Genomic DNA, 17,959 nt, shown 5'->3' on the forward strand with positions numbered 1-17,959 from the left:
TTGGGTTTCTCTTAAGTGCTAGGCTGTAGCTGGTACCTAAGTCCACTCTGTGCTCACACAAGCAAATGGCAGCTGAAAAGGACACTACGCCATGGTGATGCAAGTATTGGTAGAGCCCAAAGCCCGCTTCCCAGATACGCAGGCTTCCCAGATGGAAGATGAGGACACACATTTAAGAATTCTAGGTATACACTAAGCTGGGTGATGGAGTTCATTAATGCAGATGCCCACGAAGGGCTTTGGTGTCTGCTTTAGTTCAGAAGCACCTAGATTAACTCCTGAATAGATGCCCTCCTCTAATCTCCAGTAAGTAGAAAAGGGGAAGCCTACTTAAGAACACAGTGAGCTCACTCAGAAGCAGACGCTAGGGAGAAAGTATATTAATTGAACATAGTCACACTGGGTCAGATCAATGGTCCACCTACGCCAGTATCCTGCCTCAGATGGTGGCCAGCATCAGATACTCCTGAGGGAATGAATAGAACATGGCAATTTAAGTGTTGCCTTGTTGGCCAGTCCCACCTTCTGACGGTTGGAGCATGGGGCTGCATCCCTGCCCCTCTTGGCTAATAGTCATTGATGGACCTGCCCTTCATGAACTGATCTAATTCTTTTTTGAACCCCATTATACTTTTAGCCTTCACAACATCCCCTGGCACAGAGTCCCACTGGTTGACTGTGCATTGTGTGAGGTACTTCCTTTTGTTTGAAACTTGATCTTAATTTCATCTAGTGGCCCTCTGCTCTGTGAAGGGGGCAGATAACTAACCCATCCCTATTCATTTGCTCCACTCCATGGGTGGTTTTATAGACCTGTGCTGTATTTCCCCACCCCCCTCATCTCTTTTTCAAGCAGAAGAGCCCTAGTATTTTTCCATCTCTCCTCAGATGGAAGCTGTTCCACACCCCTAATCATTTTCATTGTTCTTCTCCGCAACTTTCCCCATTTTAACACATCTTTTGTGAGAGGAGGTGACCAGAACTACAAGCAGGATTCAATGGGCAGGTATACCATGGATTTATACAGTGACACCATACTTTCTGTTATTACCTTTGTCCAAATGGTTCCTAACCTTCTGTTATCTGATCAATGTGCAACAGCAGTCACAAAAGCTGTTTTCAGGGAACTATCCGGGACGACTCCAAGATCTCTTTCTTGAGTGGTAACAGCTCATTTAGACCCCATCATTTTGTTTGTACAGTTAGGATTTTTTCCCAATGTGCATTACTTTGCACTTCACAACATTGAATTTTATCTGCCCTTTTGTTGCCCAGTCACCCAGTTTTGTGAAATCTCTATTGTAACTCTTTGCAGTCAATTTTGCCTGTAACTATCTTGACGTATAAGGGATTACAGGGAAGTGTCTTCTTAAAGTTTGTATACCTTCAGATCAGCGGCACTGCTATGGGTACCCGCATGGCCCCACAGTATGCCAACATTTTTATGGCTGATTTAGAACAACGCTTCCTCAGCTCTCGTCCCCTAAAGCCCCTACTCTACTTGCGCTATATTGATGACATCTTCATCATCTGGACCCATGGAAAAGAAGCCCTTGAGGAATTCCACCACAATTTCAACAATTTCCATCCCACCACCAACCTCAGCCTGGTCCAGTCCACACAAGAGATCCACTTCCTGGACACTACAGTGCTAATAAACAATGGCCACATAAACACCACCCTATACCGGAAACCTACTGACCGCTATTCCTACCTGCACGCCTCCAGCTTTCACCCTGACCACACCACACGATCCATCGTCTACAGCCAAGCTCTGCGATACAACCGCATTTGCTCCAACCCCTCAGACAGAGACAAACACCTACAAGATCTCTGTCAAGCTTTCTTACAACTACAATACCCACCTGCAGAAGTAAAGAAACAAATTGATAGAGCCAGAAGAGTTCCCAGAAGTTACCTACTACAGGACAGGCCTAACAAAGAAAATAACAGAACGCCACTAGCGGTCACCTTCAGCCCCCAACTAAAACCCCTCCAACGCATTATTAAGGATCTACAACCTATCCTAAAGGATGACCCAACACTCTCACAAGTCTTGGGAGACAGGCCAGTCCTTGCCTACAGACAGCCCCGCAACCTGAAGCAAATACTCACCAACAACCACATACCACACAACAGAACCACTAACCCAGGAACTTATCCTTGCAACAAAGCCCGTTGCCAATTGTGCCCACATATCTATTCAGGGGACACCATCACAGGGCCTAATAACATCAGCCACGCTATCAGAGGCTCGTTCACCTGCACATCCACCAATGTGATATATGCCATCATGTGCCAGCAATGCCCCTCTGCCATGTACATTGGTCAAACTGGACAGTCTCTACGTAAAAGAATAAATGGACACAAATCAGATGTCAAGAATTATAACATTCATAAACCAGTCGGAGAACACTTCAATCTCTCTGGTCACGCAATCACAGACATGAAGGTCGCTATCTTAAAACAAAAAAACTTCAAATCCAGACTCCAGCAAGAAACTGCTGAATTGGAATTCATTTGCAAATTGGATACTATTAATTTAGGCTTAAATAGAGACTGGGAGTGGCTAAGTCATTATGCAAGGTAGCCTGTTTCTTCTTGTTTTTTCCTACCCCCGCTCCCCCCCCCCCCCAGATGTTCTGGTTTAACTTGGATTTAAACTTGGAGAGTGGTCAGTTTAGATGAGCTATTACCAGCAGGAGAGTGAGTTTGTGTGTGTATGGGGGTGGGGGGGATGTGAGAAAACCTTGATCTATGCAGGAAATAGCCCTACTTGATTATGTAAAGAGTTGTCACTTTGGATGGGCCAGCACCAGCAGGAGAGTGAATTTGTGTGGGGGGTGGAGGGTGAGAAAACCTGGATTTGTGCTGGAAATGGCCCACCTGTTGATCACTTTAGATAAGCTATTACCAGCAGGACAGTGGGGTGGGAGGAGGTATTGTTTCATATTCTCTGTGTGTATATAAAGTCTGCTGCAGTTTCCACGGTAAACATCTGATGAAGTGAGCTGTAGCTCACGAAAGCTCATGCTCAAATAAATTGGTTAGTCTCTAAGGTGCCACAAGTACTCCTTTTCTTTTCACACAGTGAATAGAACTTGCAGATGTAACTGGTGCAGAGTGGTTATGGAAGTGTAGGCAAGGCCTTTATTTGAGTACAGGAGCCAGGAGCCTTTGAAGCAGGGTGGCAGTAAGGCCAGCACTGCCCATCTCCTGTACCAACAGTTTAGACTGAACTAGTGCTGATGGGAGCAGTTAGACTTGCCTAGCTCATGAACACTTGGGAACCAATACAAACACTTGTGTAGTAGATAGGAGGCTTTACCGACTTGCCAGGTATTTGAAGCAGCCCTACATGAGCCAAAGCTCTCAAGTGTATATGGGTCTTAAGATACAGTCTTTGTACTTACTGCTTTAGCAAATGTAGCAGAGGAACAACTTGAACTGACACACATGGCAGATGGGGAAATCTTTACCACAAAACCATAGAAAAATTGCAAATGTATGTTTTTTGTGAACAGTGCAACATTTAAATGTTGCACTGTTTTTACAAGAAACAGTATCCATTTCTTAAACAATCACTCCAACAGAAATTTCATACCAGACAGGTTGAGAGTGATCAAATCTAAAGGGCAAGAAATATAGTTTGCCAAAAGTAGTTCAAGCCACCTATCTCTGCCCCAAACTTGATTGCAACTGCTGGAAGCAGCATTTTAACAAGCATGACAGAGCTCACGTGAACACAGGATTACCTTCAAACTAGCATTGAACAGAAATTAAGAGATAGCTAATGTCTTTCCTATCTAGTCCAGCTTCTGAGGCAAGTACATAATTGTTCCCTTCACTATGTTTTTCTAATGCTTTTCCAGTCATCTAAAATGTCTGGAGAGAGAGTGGTGCAGCTGCTTTCGTTGGATGACTTTCAGTCTTTGCTGAGAAGCATCCCCTAATTAAAATAGCAAAATCTCAGAGATCTTGTGTTCAATGAAACCCAAGTCAGTAGCCTATAAATTGCATGATTATGAGCAGCATATATTTTGACAAGCAATGTAATTATTTGACTTAGCCTTTGTCTACATTTAAAATACTACACTGGCACAATTGCCTTGCTGTAGTGCTTCGGCATAGATGCTACCTTAGCTGATGGAAGGGGTTCTCCCATCAGCCTAGGTTATACAGCTCCATGAAAGATGGTAGCTACGTTGACGGTAGAATTCTTCCATTGACCCAGTGCTATCTACACAGGGACTGATGTCGGCTTAACAGCTCTGCTCAGGGATGCAGATTTTTCACACTCCTGATCAACAGTTAAACAGATCTAATTTTCTAGTGTAGACCAGGCCCTAGCAGTCACTTGCTTAAGATAAACAGATAGTATTACACTTCAGGAAACAATTTGATTTAACTTTGTTGTGCAAGAGCGATGAGTTAACATGGTAGAGCACCATGACAAGCTATAAACTGACATGCTTCAGCCATTATCAATATTACAATTTATCATTTCTGCCAAGTGGTAATATTTCGTTTTTAAGAGGATTAACTAGCAATCAATTCAGAAAAGATTGGGTGAATCATTAAAATTGTTGTAGCTCATTAGAAATAAACAAAGCAGACGCCATTTGCTAACAATTATGATAGTTTTGCCCTATTTTATTTTTTAAATGAGGTGATATTTGTGTTGGCAATTTTTTTTTAAAAAGGCTTCTGCTCAATGAAGAAGTTTCTAGCTACCTTTACTCTATCATTAGTACCATGCTATATTGTGTTTACTGTTCTAGAGTGCACTGAGAATCTAAGTAGAAGGTCACATTAAAAATTAAGTTAATTGAAAACAAACTTATTTGACAGACTGTTTTGGGAAGTTTAGTAATAAAGTTGGGCTGAAAGATGAAGTCATCTGATTTCTTACACTACTGGTTGATAACAGCAGCTCTAGAACCTGTCCCTACCAAAAAAAAGCCCAGTTTGGCTCCAATCTTATCAGTTTAATAGACTATTCTACTTCAATGTGTTAGAAGAATCAATGCAGACACATGCACAAGAGTTAGAAAATGAAAGAATTTGCAACTGTTTTGTTTGAAAATGAGTTTCTGTAGTTTAAGTCTGTACATATATTCTGCTAGTGATGTTCTCTTTATCAATCTTTAACCCTTCCCCTGCTGATTCTCCAATGCCCCTTGTCAACAGTGTTCCACTGAATTAAATGGAAGGCAAGGGCACACTTATTATACTGAACAGCACAGAAGATACATTTGACCTGGAAGGTTCAGCAGCAAAAAGTTTTGATTTTTTTTTTTATTATGTATTTCAGTCCAGGTTTAATACACTGAGCTACCCTTTCTAGTTGAAGAGATTAGTGCAAAAATGCCTTTGTGGAAATGTTGTCCAAAGCTAGACACTTTCACAACAGGGTGCCAAAACCTGAGAGACCCACCATCTCCAGAGGTTTAGTCTCATCTCGGGACCAGAGGATTATGGTTTATCCTAAAGGGAACTCTTTAAACTCAAAGTTGCTATTCTTCACTTGTTTTGGAAAAAAGATTTCTGTAAAAGGACAAACTTAAGAAACCGTTTTCTGGTTTTAGTGGCAGATAAAATTTCACAGAGGAATAGTTAAAAGCTAAGTCTTTAATCCGTTAATACAGAAAGCAATTGTGTAAGTCTCACTTCAGTACTAAAAAGGGACATTTTAAAACATTTCAGAGAAAGCTCATTGGAAGTTAATGGGGAAAAGATGACAGATGTTCCACCAGGACAGCAGTTCTCAAACTATGGGGCGGGCTTCCCAAGGGAGGCGCAGGAATCTGTCAAGGTTGTTTTGTTTTGTTTTTGTTTTTTTAAAAGAGCACTGGCTGTTAGCTCTGGGTGGCTGGGGCTCATACAGAAGGGCTGTGCACACACAAGAGGCAGGAATAAAGGGGGCAGCTGGAGCCACACCATGTGGTCTCAGACTTTCCTTCCCCCTGTTGCTCAAACCCTCACCTAGAGGTGACAGGGCTCTGGCTGTCAGCCCTGGGGTTGAAGCAGCAGCATAGAAGCAAGAAGGGTGTCACTGGGGCATTGCAACCCTTACTTCAGTGCTGCTGCTGGCACAGCATTGTCTTCAGAGCTGGGTGCCCAGCCAGCAGCCGCTGCTCTGCCTTCAGAGCTGGCTGGTGGTATATATACTGGGGCGCATAAACAATTACAGACACAAAGGAGGGCCTGATCAAATAAGTTTGAGAACCACTGCACTAGGAGAGACTGCTGAGAGTTTCTATGCAACACACGTTTGGATACAGTACATCACAGAGCAAGACCAATGGGGGTAAAAGACCCCAATCCAGCCAACTTTTGTTTTCAAATACTGGCAAGCACTAGTTGCACAACTGGTCAGGTTTGCAATTTCCCACCAGCAAATCTGGCTTTTGACACCACACTTATATATTAGCATTTGTTAAGTGCTTTGCAGATGTGAAGTATTGTAGAAATGCTAAAGATTAAAAAGATGGCAGAACTCCCATTAACTTGCTCCTGGCTCTTTTCTCTCCAAAGCTGCTATTAGCTGAGAGCCTCAAAGAGGGGAGGGTGCCAGTGATGGACATGGGATATGGGGGTGTAAAGAGGGTGTTTGCAGGTTGAAGAAAGAAAGGATGGAATGAAATACCATGGAGAAAGCTCAGTGGATGATTTGATTGAGGCTGAGCTCCAGAGAAAAAAAGGGGATATAATTCCAAACTGCATCTGGAAGGTCCTGCTGCAGGGAAGGAGGTTCAGGCACCCCTGCTGGAAGGACAGTGCTGTGCCCAGGGAGACAGTAATAAGAAACTGGGAGAAAGATGGATTAAAATGGAGAATATCACAGAGCTTTGATTAAGACCCAACAACTCCCTGTGTAAACCCTTGGATCCTGACTAGTTCATGTAGGTGTCACTGTGCATAGCAAGATGCAGAGGATTCTGACAGCAGCTGCGTGTGTACGTAGGGGTACACCATGTTGGCAGAAGGGTGTTGCTGAGTTAAAAGTGTTTTTAACAAGACATAGCTGTTCGTCAGCAGCTATTGCCTGAATGCAGTTAACTACTTAGTAGTAAAATCCTACTATGCTTTCCAGATGAATGACCTTTGCAGTTAGCAGCTTCACAAATGGAAGCCTTACATGAATCTGTACAACTTTCCCCAATGCTTAAAAAGGTACATTTCTCAAGGATTATAATTGCACTTTAAAAAAAACACACACCCCTTCTTATACAATTTCTCTAATTTCCCCCATCCCACCCTGTCAATATATAAAAATGGAAAGAGAGGCTACAATTATTTACTGTCCTACAGTTATTGGGATTTCAAAGATTTGATTCAGGTGCCTGATGGAAAGCAATGACATCCAATTTAGAGAGCTGGACAATAGCGTGTTTTTAAAAAACATTTTCACAGCTTGGCTTGCATTGGCTTCAGATGCTTCTGGAAAGACTCATGAACCTGTAGGGGGAAAAAAAGGGAAATTAGATAAAAATAATTTTCTTGTTATGTTTTTATTTTTAAACACATTTCCTGCAGGATCAAAATGTATCTATACAAATAGAGAACCAGTTAAACAGCCACCTCTGCAGTATGCTGGTAGCAGTCAAAAAAGGGGAAATCTGGCCAGAACACAGGAACAAACTGCCTTCCTCAACTATTCCTCACAAGAAGGGCATTGGAATCTTTAATGTCTATGGAGAGTGGACAAGTCTGTTTAAAAAACATTAAATTCCCACAGGAAACTGCATGCTCCCAGTTGATTCTGAGAGAACAAAGGGCTGATTGACCCTGTTGGGATTCCTAGCAGTGTTTACAAGTCTGACTTAGCCTCAGGTTCAAGATACCTAATCAACTATGGACCTAAACAAGGCAAAAGAAAGCTACAGTATATTGGCAGGGTACTGTAGTCAATCCTGTTTTCCAAGATGGAGAACTGTCCCTGGCACATTACCGTATAGGTCTCTGGTTTTTGACTACAGCAGCTACAAACAGATTCAGAAATGCAGCAGATATTCTCAGAAACCTAGAGGGCAACTGTCAGTTTCTTTCCTCATTAAAAATAGTCACACTTTGTAAAGGCATTTGTTTTTTGCAGAATCTTCCAGCAGGGCTTTTGTAGCTGCAATTGCTTTGTGCTGAATCATTTGGCTCCATGACAAGTAGAGTAGGAACGAGGAGGGAGAAATAAGGGTTCATCCTTACCTCTGTTTTGTTTAGTGGGGATTTCTTTGCCCATTCAAACATATTCTCGTAGATGTTGCCATCATACCGGCCAAGCACAGATCCAAGGTGATCATCATGAAAATCGAAGGCATCAACTAGTGCTACAGCATTGGGACGGATTGCAGCCAGAAGCTCCTTCACACGCTGGTACACCTGAGTAACCTGTGCATCTGTCAAAATGCCCGCCTGGGACAAAAGCCAAGAGACTTATCAGAACAGAATCTAATTACACGCACAAACTCTCATGGTTCTTTGTGAGAGACTAGACTGCAGGTCAACTCTCCCCTACAGGGAAGGCCAGTATGTCAAAATATTAGAGATAGTAAAATGCTAAGTAATTGCATTGGTCTTCTAGACAGGAGGAAGACAACCATCCCTTCAGCCTATTTCCTCTTAGTGAGGTGACTCCAAAGAATGAAAATGCTTGTATTTTAACCCCCAAAATCAGAAGTTCTCTTAGCACCTGCATTATATTAAATCCTTCCTGTTTTCATAACTCTGTTTTGTAAATGGAGGAAGCGGCAATGAGAGACCATACTTATGTCAGCATGAACTTACAAATCCCACTGTTTGTACAAGTATGCTCTAGCACCATAGGAGTTGAGAGAGAGAGAAGTAGCTTGGATCAGACCACTTGGATACTCAGACAGGAGACTGATCTAGATGAAAGGTTTTGAAGGCCAGGCCCTTTTCTTCTGTGCTTATTTACAAATGGGTACCGCCCATGCTGGGGTGTGTAAACAATTACTGGCATCACCACATGTGCATAATATCCATCTCATATTATCTCCCTGCTTGATAATCTACACAATCTACCAGTCACTGACCTGAAAACAAGAAGCCGGTCTAAAGAGATGAATCTTTGACCATATCCTAATGGCCATCCAACTCTGCCTTTGGAGGGCTGCAAAAGGAAGCTAATTCTAGCGCCCCCTCTGAAATAGTTCTGCCTTATGCCAGGCTTACCACTGGAGCTCACAAGCCTGAACACTCCAGGCAATGGCAGTTGTCTTCCATCTCATGGTAACTTCAGACCAGAGCACTGTGGCCCTTGAGATCTGGGATATTAAACTGATAAGAACAGATATAACTTAAAAGATAAAGTTTGCACTTCAGTGTCCAAGAGACACAGACAAGGCTTTCATCTCGGGGCCAAAAGACCAAGCACATCAAGACACTTAATCATAGCCTTTAATAGACCAAGAGACTACTTACACTTGGTCTGAGCTCCGATACTAAACTGTGATACTGACCTGCAGGAAATCCCCTGTGTGCTTACTGATTCCATAGAGTGAATACAGGAGACACAGATTGTTCATCACAGCATGGACAGCTGCATCATTAATTCCTAAGAGCTGTGCTGTGAAAAGCTTCACCACCACATAGTGACAGTGTGCCTGCAAAAGTGGTATAAAAAAAAAACCCCAACAGTAGGGAATTCAAGGTCAGAAGCCGAAGACAGGAGAATGTAGAGTTGAGATGCTTCCAAAATGTGCTTATTTAGTGACGTTACTGACCTCAGATGCTCGCACCAGGTCAACAGAGGTTCGGTTCCAGGCATCTTCCTGGCTCTTCCTGCGGTTCAGCTCAGCTTTCAAGTTCTTTGCTGCCGCTTCAACAAGTCTATTTTACACAAGGTGTGTGGGGAGGGTGGGTGAAGAGAGAAACAGTCTGCAAAGTGACCTCATACCAACTACAGAAAATTCACAGAAACTGGCTGATGTCTTACTGATGCATTAGGCACTAAGGAGCTCAATTCTCACCCCATCCCAACATTTGCTGTTCCAGAACCCACATGTTCATTCGTGCAACTAGGATGGCATGGCTACATCAGAGTAGTATTAGGACAGCTTTAAGGAAACAGGATAAAAATAAACCTCATTTTAATGAGATGGAAATATTCAAGCAGCCTCATGTCCCCATTTAGTACCTGTGCTATTTATTTTTCCCCTCCCCAGATGTAGGGCTTTATACTGACTCTCCTCCCCACCAGGTCTGTAGTCACAACTATTTTAACCTCTCCAGGAAGGTAACTGCAGTTTGATTAATTTTGGCATCTGCAAGTTTGAATTTACACCAAAAAACCCTCAAACCAGCTGCACAGGGAGCTCAAGTGCTTAAATTGTGTTGAATTTAGATGGTCAAGAGTTTTTTGAAACTTTAAGTAGCTGGGATTAGGTAACACCTAGCAGAAAGCATCACTTCTTGAAGATTAAAAAGATATTTCACTTGGACAGACGCGGTCTGCAGACCATACGTTGCATGCTGCTGCACTAACAGAATAGCTTAGCTCTATCACATTTCTCACTAACAAACACTCTACAGCATTTTATTAATGCATAGTTCTTTGCATTAAGTGTGAACTCACCTTGATGCCCGCAGTTTATACACCTCCATCAAGCTGGCTGGGTCATTGATGTGCACCGTTGTAGGCCTAGCAGCCACCTGCTGTGGCTGGATGTGTTGCCCTGAGAGGTCGTTAAGGTAAGACACCATGCCACTAACCAGGTGACCTGAACTAACCTGGGTGTAACTTTTGATCAGGAACCTGAATAAAAAAAAAAAAAAGAAAGAAAGATGGATTGCATTGCCCCATTCATTTGGATACAGAATAGACAGATTAACTTTTGGGTTTAGTCTGTAGAACTACTAGCCAATATATAGGAGTTGCATATACTTGCAGTTATAGCAGAAGCCAGAGAAGGGGACAGAAATATATAGATCCAAGAGAAGGAATATTGCAGGTTAGGTGGTAGTGGACAGGTGGTCTCTGTGCCCTTCTGACCATCTCTCCAGACAACTAACGACTAAGTAGGGAGATCTCTTGAAAGAAGTCACCTCACCTAGCAGTCTGCAACATCATGACAGTGTTTTCTCCCTCGTAGGTGCAGGATGGGGTGAAATTAACATAGATATCAGGAAGGCCACTGCAACGAGAGTAGCCATGCCCACCACATGCCATTCGACATTCTTCAATGCCAGCGTTGGCTGTCCATGAAGTGAATGCCTTTAGCCCTGCAGACAACGCGTGGAGCTAAGGGAGAAAAGCAGAACTGGTAGCTGCCAAGTCTATTGCATTAGGTCACTGCTTTACCACAGATGCCACCCAGTTTGCATTTCCACTATTAGCTCACAAGCACAATGGGCTTCAGTGGCAGTCAACAGAATGATTATACTGTACAATCAGCACCATCTACCTGCTGCTTATCATAGTGTTATTCAATCTTTACCTTTTGTTGACCTCAGTTATATCATCAGAAGTTAGTGCTAGAAAATACTTATTAGGTCATGCAGCTCATTTCTCTCTACCTATGCCATATTCTTTACAGTGTATACTCCAATGCTTTGTCTTGTCTACAAGACAAAGATGGGTTTCCATTGCATATTGTCATTTCACCGTATTCCTTCGGCCACCCACTAAGTGATTGCACCTTACAACCCCACTCTCACAAAGTTCTTAGTTCTGCCTATATCTTTGATTAACAGCAGTTCTTCCCTGGTTCATTGGAAGCATGGTCCAGTGGCTACCATAGAGGACTTGAAGTCAAAACTGCTGGGTTTCATTCCCAGCTCAGCAAAACCTCATTCTGGGTGATCTTGGGTGAGTCACTAACTCACATTTTTTAAAGGTGCAGTGCAGTATATAGATGCAAATGGAATGATGCCTCTGGGTGAATTATCAGGAGGGATTGAATCTAGAACCTCTGGATTTGAAAATCTCAAAGCCTCTATTGCTTGCCCAAGAGGACTGGGGACCATTAGCTCGTAGGCCACAGCAGCTTTTACATAAAGTATCAGAATCACCCTCCAGTTTTCAGACAGGATAATTACCTCTGGCAGCTCGCTCAGGTCTCCCTGGTTGATGTCACCAGTGATGCGCTGATAGGTCTTTTTCATGTAGGCTCCAACAAAGTGAAAGGCAAAGGCAGTTGCCAGGAGAGGAAAGAGTTTGTATTGTTGGGTTTGATAGTCCAAGATCTGGGGCTCCGGTTCCCTATAGCAATACATGAGAGTCATTACTGTGACTGCTGCCAAGTTTCTGCAGACATCCTGTACAACAGGAAGAGCTTACCTACACATACTGGAGTCCATAATGAAGGTTGTAAATTCTAGTGCCCCAGAGCTGCAGACCCTGGCTCTGTGCCAGGGAGCTTGGAAGTCCTGACAGTCCCAGTTCAAGGCAGAGTTCTCAGGGCTTCCAGGTTGGTTGCTGCAGAGTCAAGACTCAAGGCTCTATTAAAGCCAGAGCTTTCAGACTCGTGTTTCCCACAACAAGTAATCTGGAAGCTCTGGAATTGTGGGTTTCTCTGCCTCAGTGGCTCCCAGAGATTTGGAGGCAGGGCATCATGGGGCCTTCTCTGCCTTGGCAGTCCTCCAGGAAAGTGGAATTGACAAGAGCATTCCACGCAAGGAGCCATAGAACTGTCACTTTGATTTTCTGCTGAAAAACCTTCAACCAGCTCCACTCCCAGCCCTGAAGTCACCTCCTCCAGCAGCCAGTATGTGGGGATCCCCAGAGATTCCTGCTGGCTCCCTGCAATGCCAGTCAAGCGTTTGGTGAGGCCTAGACAGCTGCAGATTAATTATTTCATTTTAACCATTAATAACAGGGGTGAAAAAGACAAGGAGGTCAATTTCACTCAGCAGCTGTCCAGGTCCCTGGAGTAGATTTCTTTTTGGAAACACCATGCATTGTATGAGAATTTTCACCCCCCCCCAGAATTTTGGGTTCATGAAAATTTCAAATACATTTAATTTCATTCCCATTTGGAATGACATCACATTTACAAATCACAAAGTTTTCTGCAAACTGGAAATCCTGCATTTCACTCAGCTCCAGCTAGGAGTGAGGAGGCATCTGTACTTCTCTTTCAATTGCCACGGTAAATTGCATCATCCACAATCTGCATCCCCAGCCCTCCCCAAAATGCTTGCCTTTTGTCTAACATCCATTTATTTTTGGCATTTCAACTCATGACGCAGGCAGGCCCTTCATTTCACTGCAGCCACTACACTTACCCTGGCTTTAGCTCAGACTGGTGCCTCACTGAACTGTAGCGGATGGCAATGGTACAAGCCCTGGACAACGAGCGAGCAGAATCCCCCACAATGAGGGATCGGATGAACACCATGGTCCCATAAGTCAGCTTGTCACTGAGTGGTTTCACGTATGTGCCATCTGGTTCAACCTAACAGAAAGACAGGATGGTGACCCAAGGGGTTTCCTGCCTTCTAAATTTCAGCAGCAGCTGCCACCTTGCTGTGGAACAGAATGTACATGAGCACACCTACCAAGTGGCATCTACCCTTCACAAGCCTCTGTCAAAGAACACCATGACACAAGTATAATGTCCCTTACCTCACTTGAAGAGTTTTAGCGTGGTTCTCACTGTAGTAGCTGCAAGCAAAAGGATGAGGGCTGCAGAGACAGTGACATATTTCTCTCAAGTTCCTTGCACATTCAAGAAAAAGGCAAACCAACAGACGTTCTTGTAAAAGTGATCAAACTTATGTCTACTGTTCTAAATGTTTTGACATTTTTCTCGGTGCATCATGGAGAGCAGAGTTACTATTCTAGAGAGTCCTGTGCAAGCAATAATTCGATGGTCTTCAGCTATATCAGATTGGACTCTAAGCCCTGGTCTACACTAGGACTTTAGGTCGAATTTAGCAGCGTTAAATCGATTTAAACCTGCACCCGTCCACACAATGAAGCCCTTTATTTCGACTTAAAGGGCTCTTAAAATCGATTTCCTTACTCCACCCCTGACAAGTGGATTAGCGCTTAAATCGACGTTGCCGGCTCGAATTTGGGGTACTGTGGACACAATTCGATGGTATTGGCCTCCGGGAGCTATCCCAGAGTGCTCCATTCTGACCGCTCTGGACAGCACTCTCAACTCAGATGCACTGGCCAGGTAGACAGGAAAAGAACCGCAAACTTTTGAATCTCATTTCCTGTTTGGCCAGTGTGGCAAGCTGCAGGTGACCATGCAGAGCTCATCAGCACAGGTGACCATGATGGAGTCCCAGAATCGCAAAAGAGCTCCAGCATGGACCGAACGGGAGGTACGGGATCTGATCGCTGTTTGGGGAGAGGAATCCGTGCTATCAGAACTCCGTTCCAGTTTTCGAAATGCCAAAACCTTTGTGAAAATCTCCCAGGGCATGAAGGACAGAGGCCATAACAGGGACCCGAAGCAGTGCCGCATGAAACTGAAGGAGCTGAGGCAAGCCTACCAAAAAACCAGAGAGGCGAACAGCCGCTCTGGGTCAGAGCCCCAAACATGCCGCTTCTATGATGAGCTGCATGCCATTTTAGGGGGTTCAGCCACCACTACCTCAGCCGTGTTGTTTGACTCCTTCAATGGAGATGGAGGCAATACGGAAGTAGGTTTTGGGGACGAAGAAGATGATGATGAGGAGGTTGTAGATAGCTCACAGCAAGCAAGCGGAGAAACCGGTTTTCCCGACAGCCAGGAACTGTTTCTCACCCTAGACCTGGAGCCAGTACCCCCCGAACCCACCCAAGACTGCCTCCTGGACTCAGCAGGCGGAGAAGGGACCTCTGGTGAGTGTACCTTTTAAAATGCTATACATGGTTTAAAAGCAAGCATGTGAAAGGATTACTTTGCCCTGGCATTTGCGGTTCTGCCTTTGCAAAAGGTTTCTGGGGAGGGCAGCCTTATTTCGTCCTTCATGGTAGGACACTTTACCACTCCAGGCCAGTAACACGTACTCGGGAATCACTGTAGAACAAAACATTGCAGTGTATGTTTGCTGGCATTCAACCAAAATCCGTTCACGCGGTGGGAGGAGGCAAAATGCGACCTTGTAACGAAAGCACATGTGCTATGTATGTAATGTTAACAGCAAGGTTTACCCTGAAAGAGTGTAGCGACTGTTTTATAAAATGTGTCTTTTTAAATACCGCTGTCCCTTTTTTTTTCTCCACCAGCTGCATGTGTTTCAATGATCACAGGATCTTCTCCTTCCCAGAGGCTAGTGAAGCTTAGAAAGAAAAAAAAACGCACTCGCGATGAAATGTTCTCCGAGCTCATGCTGTCCTCCCACACTGACAGAGCACAGACGAATGTGTGGAGGCAAATAATGTCAGAGTGCAGGAAAGCACAAAATGACCGGGAGGAGAGGTGGAGGGCTGAAGAGAGTAAGTGGCGGGCTGAAGAGAGTAAGTGGCGGGCTGAAGAGAGGGCTGAAGCTCAAAGGTGGCGGCAGCGTGATGAGAGGAGGCAGGATTCAATGCTGAGGCTGCTGCAGGACCAAACCAGTATGCTCCAGTGTATGGTTGAGCTGCAGCAAAGGTAGCTGGAGCACAGACTGCCACTGCAGCCCCTCTGTAACCAACCGCCCTCCTCCCCAAGTTCCATAGCCTCCACACCCAGACGCCCAAGAACGCGGTGGGGGGACCTCCGGCCAACCAGCCACTCCACCACAGAGGATTGCCCAAAAAAAAGAAGGCTGTCATTCAATAAATTTTAAAGTTGTAAACTTTTAAAGTGCTGTGCTTAAAGTGCTGTGTGGCATTTTCCTTCCCTCCTCCACCACCCCTCCTGGGATACCTTGGTAGTCATCCCCCTATTTGTGTGATGAATGAATAACGAATGCATGACTGTGAAGCAGCAATGACTTTATTGGCTCTGAAAGCAATGATTAAAGGGAGGAGGGGAGGGTGGTTAGCTTACAGGGAAGTAGAGTGAACCAAGGGGCGGGGGGGTTCATCAAGGAGAAACCAACAGAACTTTCACACCGTAGCCTGGCCAGTCATGAAACTGGTTTTCAAAGCTTCTCTGATGCGTACCGCGCCCTCCTGTGCTCTTCTAACCGCCCTGGTGTCTGGCTGCGCGTAACCAGCAGCTAGGCTATTTGCCTCAACCTCCCCCCTGGCCATAAATGTCTCCCCCTTACTCTCACAGATATTGTGGAGCACACAGCAAGCAGTAATAACAGTGGGAATATTGGTTTCGCTGAGGTCTAAGCGAGTCAGTAAACTGCGCCAGCGCGCCTTTAAACGTCCAAATGCACATTCTACCACCATTCTGCACTTGCTCAGCCTGTAGTTGAACAGCTCCTGACCACTGTCCAGGCTGCCTGTGTATGGCTTCATGAGCCATGGCATTAAGGGGTAGGCTGGGTCCCCAAGCATACATATAGGCATTTCAACATCCCCAACAGTTATTTTCTGGTCTGGGAATAAAGTCCCTTCCTGCAGCTTTTGAAACAGACCAGAGTTCCTGAAGATGCGAGCATCATGCACCTTTCCCGGCCATCCCACGTTGATGTTGGTGAAACGTCCCTTGTGATCCACCAGAGCTTGCAGCACTATCGAAAAGTACCCCTTGCGGTTTATGTACTCGGCGGCTTGGTGCTCCGGTGCCAAGATAGGGATATGGGTTCCGTCTATAGCCCCACCACAGTTAGGGAATCCCATTGCAGCAAAGCCATCCACTATGACCTGCACATTTCCCAGGGTCACTACCCTTGATATCAGCAGATCTTTGATTGCGTGGGCTACTTGCATCACAGCAGCCCCCACAGTAGATTTGCCCACTCCAAATTGATTCCCAACTGACCGGTAGCTGTCTGGCGTTGCAAGCTTCCACAGGGCTATCGCCACTCGCTTCTCAACTGTGAGGGCTGCTCTCATCTTGGTATTCATGCGCTTCAGGGCAGGGGAAAGCAAGTCACAAAGTTCCATGAAAGTGCCCCTATGCATGCGAAAGTTTCGCAGCCACTGGGAATCGTCCCAGACCTGCAACACTATGAGGTCCCACCAGTCTGTGCTTGTTTCCCGAGCCCAGAATCGGCGTTCCACAGCATGAACCTGCCCCATTAGCACCATGATGCATGCATTGTCAGGGCCCATGCTTTCAGAGAAATCTGTGTCCATGTCCTGATCACTCACGGGACCGCGCTGACGTCGCCTCCTCGCCCGGTATCACGTTGCCATGTTCTGGTGCTGCATATACTGCTGAATAATGCGTGTGGTGGTTAATGTGCTCCTAATTGCCAAAGTGAGCTGAGCGGGCTCCATGCTTGCCGTGGTATGGCGTCTGCACAGGTAACTCAGGAAAAAAGGCACGAAATGATTGTCTGCCCTTGCTTTCACGGGGGGGGGGGCGGGGGGGGAGGGAGGGAACGGGGGGCTGACGATATGTACCCAGAACCACCCGCGACAATGTTTTAGCCCCATCAGGCATTGGGATCTCAACCCAGAATTCCAATGGGCAGCGGAGACTGCGGGAACTGTGGGATAGCTACCCACAGTGCAACGCTCCGGAAGTCGACGCTTGCCTCGGTACTGTGGAAGCGCTCCGCCGAGTTAATGCACTTAGAGCATTTTCTGTGGGGACACACACACTCGAATATATAAAACCGATTTCTAAAAAACCGACTTCTATAAATTCGACTTAATTTCGTAGTGTAGACATACCCTAACCACATTAAGTCACATTTAATAAGGCACAGGTCTTAGAATCATAGAAAAGTGGGGTTGAAGGGACCTAAAGAGATCATCTACTCCTTAGCAATACTTGCATGAGAAACTCCTAAAGATAAACCCAAGGCTCTACAGGAAGTGCTAATAATTCAGTGGATGGCACTCTTCCCTCTGAGTCAGTAATTAATTACAGTCACAGGGTGCTTGCCTGAGGAGTTGCCTTTTGGATGAGTCCTAAAATGGTCATTAAAGATCTCATGCACTTCTCCTAATGGA

At 45.0% G+C, this 17,959-nt stretch overlaps 1 protein-coding gene across 2 annotated transcripts in view; it reads right to left on the reverse strand.

Moving 5' to 3' along the window:
- Positions 1-5,613: 5,613 nt before the first annotated feature.
- Positions 5,614-17,959, reverse strand: part of ACOX1 (acyl-CoA oxidase 1) — a 34,198-nt gene continuing 21,852 nt past the window's right edge. For both annotated transcript variants that reach the window (XM_048817525.2, XM_048817524.2), the window contains exons 7-14: positions 13,246-13,415; positions 12,058-12,220; positions 11,070-11,260; positions 10,595-10,774; positions 9,744-9,849; positions 9,480-9,623; positions 8,206-8,412; positions 5,614-7,461 (exon numbers count right to left, since the gene is read on the reverse strand). In XM_048817525.2, coding sequence (XP_048673482.1) covers positions 7,411-7,461; positions 8,206-8,412; positions 9,480-9,623; positions 9,744-9,849; positions 10,595-10,774; positions 11,070-11,260; positions 12,058-12,220; positions 13,246-13,415 — 1,212 coding nt within the window. In that variant the 3' untranslated portion in view covers positions 5,614-7,410. The remainder of the gene's footprint in view (positions 7,462-8,205; positions 8,413-9,479; positions 9,624-9,743; positions 9,850-10,594; positions 10,775-11,069; positions 11,261-12,057; positions 12,221-13,245; positions 13,416-17,959) is intronic.

The sequence above is a fragment of the Caretta caretta genome, chromosome 14 (assembly GCF_965140235.1).
Source record: "Caretta caretta isolate rCarCar2 chromosome 14, rCarCar1.hap1, whole genome shotgun sequence".
NCBI lineage: Eukaryota > Metazoa > Chordata > Testudines > Cheloniidae > Caretta > Caretta caretta.